Source organism: Manis pentadactyla, chromosome 16, assembly GCF_030020395.1.
Source record: "Manis pentadactyla isolate mManPen7 chromosome 16, mManPen7.hap1, whole genome shotgun sequence".
In the NCBI taxonomy this organism is placed as follows: Eukaryota; Metazoa; Chordata; class Mammalia; order Pholidota; family Manidae; genus Manis; species Manis pentadactyla.
The window spans coordinates 68,022,342-68,029,924 of record NC_080034.1 but is presented as its reverse complement, the minus strand read 5'-3'; the positions used below and the strand labels follow the sequence as shown (position 1 = coordinate 68,029,924).

General features: G+C 56.2%; 1 protein-coding gene across 1 annotated transcript; it reads right to left on the bottom strand.

Moving 5' to 3' along the window:
- Positions 1-1,790: 1,790 nt before the first annotated feature.
- FOXF2 (forkhead box F2) lies at positions 1,791-7,352 on the bottom strand. Its single transcript, XM_036888684.2, has 2 exons — positions 6,024-7,352; positions 1,791-2,690 (listed from the first exon to the last, which is right to left on the bottom strand). Exons 1-2 carry the CDS (start codon positions 7,213-7,215, stop codon positions 2,524-2,526), a joined length of 1,359 nt encoding a protein of 452 aa, XP_036744579.2. The 5' UTR covers positions 7,216-7,352; the 3' UTR covers positions 1,791-2,523.
- Between the last annotated feature and the right edge of the window lie 231 nt (positions 7,353-7,583).

The window sequence follows — 7,583 nt, the reverse complement described above, 5'->3', positions numbered from 1 at the left end:
AGATGTGTGAAATGAACCAAAATCAGAAGACATCGGTGGGACCCCTGATATCCATGACCTAGCGCAGATCTGTAAATAGTATCAAGATTCCCCCCATCATAGGGATATGGAAAAGCACCACAAAATAGTTAGAAGGAGCCAGGAATCGTAGAGGGGGGAGGGGATGTCGGTGGGTGTCGGTGGGTGGTGGTGGTGGTGGGTCCTTCTAATGCCACTAGGGGGCGTGCTAGCCTTTCCAATGTGGTCACTGAGACGCAGCCTTTTTGTCTTTGAGGTCCTGTCATTCTCTGTATAAACAAGTTACGTTCAAGTGTTTAGGATATAAATTACGACCATGCCGGCTGCCTTGGGAGGAATGTAAACACAGCACTGTGGTCGAAGCAAACTCTGAAACTGACTTCATAATTTATAGCAGGCCCCTGAGTAGCTCAGTATAAAAGGGGGGAAAAAAGCCCTATTAACTGCAGATATGATAAGGGAGACACAAAAAAATGTTTAAATCACTGCTTAATTTTGGAAAATATAGAAAGGAGGCCTAAGGATTAGGAAGATAGTTAAGACTTTTAAAACAAAATGTTTTACTAAAGAGACCATCTGTGGACTTAAAGTCACTTGGAATACAAAAACTCTGTGTGTGAGATATCTACTGAGTGGTATTAAGTGCCTGGTGATTGATAGGGAGAAAGGCCTTTTAGGGACTGAGAAACAAAGGTGAGTTTTCGAAAGCAAAAGCAAAAACAAAGTAAAAAACCAGCCCTGAGCTGGGGAAGAAAGCCACAGCGGGATTGTGGGTTGAGAACCTCTCTGCTCCTGCTCAGAACTATAATTTCCAATGCTGCCCCTGAATGCGAAATATCAGGTGAGGGTGAGCTGGGTGAAAAACAAGACCTATTTTTTCTCTTTTTAATCCAGAGTTTCACCAGCCCTGTCTGCAGCATTCATGATTGGGAAACCAAGCAAGAAAGGAACATGGTCTCTGAGACGATCCCAAGGGAAATCATCGAATCCCTTGTTCAAAGGAAGGAAAGCGTCAGACAAAGGAGGTAAGGGAAAGAAGTGGGGTTAGAGGTTGCCCCCGCCAAGCAGGGCTGGCCATGCTCTGACCTAGAGGGTTGGGACAGACAGCAGCCAAGCCAAGAGACACCTTGTGCGGGTAGGTCCCTGCTTCTCCAAGGAAGGGGAGAAAGAAGTTACTCCAAGGAAGTGCCCAGAGATGACCCACTAGCACGCTGCAGCCTTCCCCTCGAGTCTTTGGATCTGCCCACCACCCATAATAAACTGTAATGTGCAGAAGGGAAGCTGATCTGCCCCTTGCCCGCTGCTCAGCCAGGTCCAGGATGGCCAGAGGCGGTGACTTTGTCCTCTGCCTATCACCCCATGCTGGTGAGGAAGAGGGAAAGAGCAAAAAGTTCAACTCTCTTTGGGCACAGGGAAGAGAAGAAAGGGGCACAAGACCTGGTTTCCTCCAATCAAACTCTTGCCTTCCATTATCTTGCCTGGTTTTCTTTTAAGTTCCTTTCACCTTCTGGTTTTTGTTTAGCCAGAAAGAGCTAGGGTGAAGGAAAGAAAGAAATAACATAAAGCGTTCCTTCTTTTTCTCTCCTGAGAAGACCCACAATCAGAACCTGGCCTGTGTTACTCAAGGCACAGACCCCACACCATGTCAATTATACAACTTGGAAAAAAAAAAATCCTACAGTGTAGAGTTGCATTGCTGGCTGGTATACAAGAGAACCTGGTGGTCACAGGATGCCCTAGCAGGAAATAGATCCCTAAAGCCACTATTTGTTATATATATTTTATTGAAAAAATTGTACATCAAAATAGTTTGGCAAACTGTAAAAGTATACATAAGTGCAAATATATCCTCCTTTTAAAATACAAGCAAAGTGTGAGTATACAACAAAATCATAAAAATATCTTTAAAATATGGTGGTAGAAAACAACCTTGTAAAAAACGTTGTATTGTCACAATACTGAAAACCACTTTCTTAAACTAGACACATTGTTTCTAAATACTTTCTTAATAATGTTCTTTGGCACCTGTATCCGAACTTAAGTGTTTGGCAAAACAGAACTCTCCTACTTAGCTAGGCAACAAGATGAGGCGTTCTTGAAATCTTGTGCTTAGCACTGCCTTTTTGAAAAGCACACAAATTTTCAAGAAACACACGCACACACACACACACACACACAATTTGTCTGCGTTTTTCAGACCCTGATTACTGAAGGCAATGAAGATCCCAGAGTTAGTTAATGTGTTTCATGTGGTAACTGGTTACTATCTCTGCCGGTTGAGTTCTCAGTTTGCTCTCCCGGTCACTGGGAGCCTGCATGAATTTGGGCACTTCCTTGCCAGGGTTGTCCTACCAGGGGTAGACAAATATCAGCGAACAGCACTGGCCTGGGGGTTCTGGCTAAGGGATGGCATGCTACTCACTGCTACGGCGTGCACAGTATGAGTTCCCCTCAGCTCATGCCGCTGTGAGAGGGAGCGCCGGGGCACGGGCTCCTTCCCTCCATTCACATGACGCAGGGCTTGATATCCTGACAGACGCTCTGGTGATGGTGATGGTGGTAATATGGCCCGCTGGCAGAGGGGTGGAAAGAGGAAATGCCATTAAAGTTGAGGACGAAATCCTTTCTGTCACACACTGGGGTGGAGTGGTGCTGATATCGGGGCAGTCCCACTGCAAGAAGAAAGGCAGAAAAACTCTTCAGAGCCAAATTCCTCCAGCAGAGGACAGGGCACATCACTATAAATTTTAATTTAACTCACATCTTATTTACATCTTATTTTGACTCAGGGTAAGAAAGGGATTGGTACATCTTTCTATTACTCTAAAACTGGTAGAGGAAACCCAGCTCTAGAAGTTTTTCCAAGTTTCTAACTGGGTCCTAGGCCCATAGAATCTGACTCTGGGATCATTATGATTTACTGTAGCAATAGGCATAGAGCACTGTTTTCCTCTAAACTGGGTTCTTATGTGCCTCAATTCCCCTATTACTCTTGGAGGCCCGTGAGCGCTTTAGTCGCGAGAAGAGCCCCAGCACCAGCACACCCTGACCCAGGGCCTCGGTCAAGGTCCCTGAGCACAGGGTACTAGGCCGGTGTTGCCAGAGTCCTCCGTCCCAGAAACAATGCTTTCGCCCTCACTTCTTGTGTCAAGTCTCCTGTCTAGTTACCCTACTAACTGGCTTGGTCAGAGCAACAGGACACAGCGGGAATATTCCCTGTGCCAAACAGGGGTGATGGAAAACAACCCATGGCAGGAGAAAGGGCCGAGAAAGAGAGAGCGTGCGTCTTTGGAAATCGCGAACTTAGGCTTTTCCCAGAGAAGTCAGGAAGGACTCCGGGAGCAAAGAATGCCCCTCCGTAAGAGCTCAGCTGCAGACCCTTTTCACACCGAGGCATCTGGCAATGCAGGGAGTCCCTTAGAGAGTCTCGTGCAAGCCAAAGGCAGAGAAGGCCCTCACGACTCTCCCCCGGGGTCGCTCCTCGGCCGCTGGGCGCCAACCCGCCGCTGACTTTTGCTTTTGCTTTCTCCGCGCCGCCCGGCCCCAGGGCGCCAGTGGCTGGGGGCGTCGGTCCGCTGGGACCCGGGCTTCTCTAGGACCCGACCTCTCTCAGCGCTGGGTTGGGTTAGGCTCGTTCGCCTGAGTTTTTCCTAGTCACAGATGCGGTGCGGGGACCATATGCTGCACGTTGGTGCCGGGCTAGACTCAACTTTTGGGCGCGTGGAAGCCATACCCGCGGCCCCAAGGCGCTCGCACCGTGCTCGCATTGCCTCGCGCGGCGCGCCCCAGAGCTTACGGAGCGACCAGACCGCCTAAGTGGCCCGGGACCGGCCTACCCTTATTTCCTGATAATACCAATTATTGCCCAATACGCCCTGCTCCCGTAAAGCAGCAGCTGGTCCACTCTGCACACCGGCGCCTTCGCCCAGAGCGTCACGGTACGCCGTGTTGCGCGATCCAGGATCAAAGTAGCGGGCCCAGGCAGTCCCCAGGGCGAGCGCTCACACCTCCGACCGAAGGCCGAGGTAGGCTCTTGCATGCGACAGATGGACGAGAAAAGCCCTACGTCCTTCTAGCAAGGCTCGTAGGCCTCAGTGAAGGACGCGGGGGGGCCTCTGGAGCAGGGGGACCCGGCCCCCGTGTCTGTGCCAGGTATTCTGGGGGGACCTCATCTGCACCCAGCCTCCGCCCTTCTCAGCCTCCTAACTCCTCTGCTCTCAGTGGGCCGCGGCCTGGAGGGCAGCGCACTCTCAACCAGGCCCCACGGAGCCCGCTTCTCTGGAGCCCCCACCTCCCTCACTGCTGCGAGAGGACGCCTAGGTCAGGGGTGAAGAATATTCGGGAGGGACAGCAGCCAGACGATGAGGCAGCACGGGGCCAAGACGGCTTTGGCCCAGCCACAGCCCCTCGGGGTTACGTGCCTCGGCCCCAACGTCCTGCGAGGCTCCTGGGGAAGGGAAGGCTGCCGCAGGGGCAGGCCTGCTCGGCTCAGAAGTTTTCCGTCTCGTTACGGCAGAGACATGTTTCGCGATCCCCGAATTTCTGGGCATATGCGAGCGCCCGTGATGGGATGGGGCGAGAGCAGCCTCACAGTAGGATCAGGAGTGTCTTCCCTGCGAGTTTTTGTTTTCAATTTTTAGAGCATTTTCTAACGGCGGCTGCGAGGCCTCGGAATCTGGGTGCAGGTTGAGTAGGGCCTACCCGGGGAGGGGAGCCGGCTGGGCCGTGAGACCAGCGTGTAGGCAGACGAGTGGGCGCCCTCTGGGGTGGGCGGTCATTGACACCCAGTCGGAGGGGATAAAAAAATTAAGAGCGGGGGGGGTCGCCTGTATTGATTACTTGTTGAAATTCCCATAAAATTGAACAAGACGGTTCTCAGTGTGCTCAGTTAGGCTAAAATCCTCTCCGGTGTGGTCCTGCCGAGACTGTCTTTGTTTAGTTAACCTCTGAGACCCGCATTTAAAAGGCCTATTTGGCAAATTTAACCGTCCAGGGAACCAACATCTTTTTGCCCATTTCTGGGCTTTCCGTCTCCCCTGATGTTCTTGTGGTGCATCGATTAGCCAATTTATAATGTATGCATTTTCTAAGTGGGGAAGCTGCAACATCATTTGACCGGCAGCTTAGCCCCATTTCCATTTGCAGCCTGTGGGTACCTCAGAGAGGTTAATATTAAAGAGTTTATCTCCACTGCCCCATAAACCGGGCTGATACTCAAATTCTCTTCCACCCATCTGTCCCCTCCCACCTTTCACCGCCCCTGGCAAGTCAATAAATTTTCATAATCTTCGACCAACACAGTTTACACCAGCAAGACATGCGGTAGGCATTCCTCTGGGGAGTTCACATGTGGGCCTGGGGTTTGCTGGCTTAGGACAGACTCCTGTCATCATCGTGGGTCCACTGTGTGGGGAGGGAGGGGGCTCATTAACAGCCTGGTGTCCCTCCCCACTGGATGTATGTCCCTTCTGTGAAAGACCCAGGGACCCCACTCTGCTTTCTTCTCTGCCCACCACCCCCATTTCCCTACTCTCCACACTTGCTCAGCTGCAACGCCTCCCCACTCACACCCTCCGAATACATAACGTCTGACCGTTCACTTTCCAACCAAAATACAGCAGAACTGGAAAAAAAAAAAAAGAAAGAAAAAAGAACGACAAAAGCAAACAGATACAGCTTCTCAGCTAAGGTCCCCAAAGGCACATGCCTTCTCTCTAAGCTATGTCAGGCCTGAGACTTGAAACCTGTAGTCCATGGGATAACCAGAGACCCAGAGAAACGCAGGCGACTTTGCACCATCGTCCTAGTGGTGCAAGTTCTGGGGGCCCAGCTCTGGGCCAAGGCTATGGGGGAGGGCGGTAAGACGTCCCCATCCTCTCCCCCATGAGTAAAGTGACCCAGCTGACCCAGCACCCACTCCTCACTGTGCCTTCAGATCCTCAGGTTCGTGGAGCCTGGAGACCTAGAGGCAACGCCCCGCGGGCCGCTCCTGGTATGCTCATTACCTGAGAGGTCCTCGCGGGCGTTCTGGTGCAGGTAGCTCTGCTCCAGAGAGTAGGAAGACATGCTGGAATGCAGGCCTGCCGAGGCCGCAGGGTTGCTGCTTGGCGTCAGGGCGGGAGGCTGCTTGAGGTAAGGCGAGGCGCCCGGCGAACTCCAGTGCGCCGCGGGGCTCGTGTAGGGCGAGTGACACTCGATGGCGCTCGCCATGGCCGGGGAGGAGGGCACCGGGCTGCTGCTACTGTCCGGGCCGTAGTCCCCGCCGCCGCCCCCGGCCGCGCCGACGCCCCCGGGCCCTGCAGGCACGGGGCAGCTGGCCATGTAGGTGGAGCCCGGGTTGGGCGACATGTGCGGGACGTGGTGGTGGTGGTGGTGGTGGTGGTGGTGTGGGTGCGCGTGGCCCGGGGCGCCTGTGCCGGTGTCGTAGCCCGCGGGCACCATGTCGAGGCCACCATAGCCGCCCTGCCCGTGGCAGCCGAGGGGTGCCGACGGGGGCGCCTGGAAGTCGAAGCCCTGGGGCAGCAGCGAGGCCCCGAAGCCCAAGCCGCTCACCACGCGGTGGTACATGGGCTTGAGCGCCTGGCACTTCCGCCTGAAGCCTCGCGGCCGGCGGCGGAACGAGCCCTCCTCGAACATGAACTCGCTGGCCGGGTCGATGGTCCAGTAGTGGCCCTTGCCCGGTCGCCCGAGGCCCTTGGGCAGCTTGATGAAGCACTCGTTGAGGGAGAGGTTGTGGCGCACGGAGTTCTTCCAGCCTTGGTAGGCGCCGCGGAAGAAGGGGAAGCGCGCCTGCAGGAACTGGTAGATCTCGCTGAGCGTCAGGCGCTTGCTCGGCGAGCTCTGGATGGCCATGACGATGAGCGCGATGTACGAGTAGGGCGGCTTCTCGGGCCGCCGCAGCCCCGAGCTCGCCTTCTTGGCGCCCCCGCTCCCGGTGCCCGCGCCGCCGCCGCCGCCGCCGCCGCCCGCGCTCTTGCAGGCGGCGGCGGAGGCGCCGGCCGAGTTGGAGGAGGAGGCGGAGGAGGCGCAGGAGGCGGTCGACGACGACGACGACGAGGTGGTCTCCAGGGCGGCGGTGGCGGGCGGAGGGCTCATCAGGGCAGCCTGGAGCGCGGCGGGGGCTGGGCTGCACGCGCGGCGGAGCGGGGCCGGCGGCGGGCGCGGCGGGGGCGGCGGCGGGCCGCCCTCGGTGGTCATCTGGGACCCGGGAGCAAGGCTGGGCCGCGGGGGCGGGCCCGGGGCCGGCGGCGGAGGCGCGGGGACGGGGTGGGCCCAGAAGCCCTGCGAGCGCCCGAGGCCGCCGCCCGGGCTGCAGCCCTGGCCACTCCGAGCCAGCGCTTCGGCGTCGCCTCCCTCAGCTGCGCCGGGGCTTCTGGCGGTCGCGGCGGCGGCCGGCCGCAGGCAACGCCCGGCGCATCCCTTCCCCAGCCTCGCGCCCCTGCCTTGCGCAACGGCCTCCGGGGCCGCCGAGCCCGAGCGTCCGGTCAGCCGTGCCCGCCAGCGGGGAGCGCGGCCCGGACCCCAGGGACGACCCGACGTCTCCCGTCAGGAGCGCTCCCAGCTCT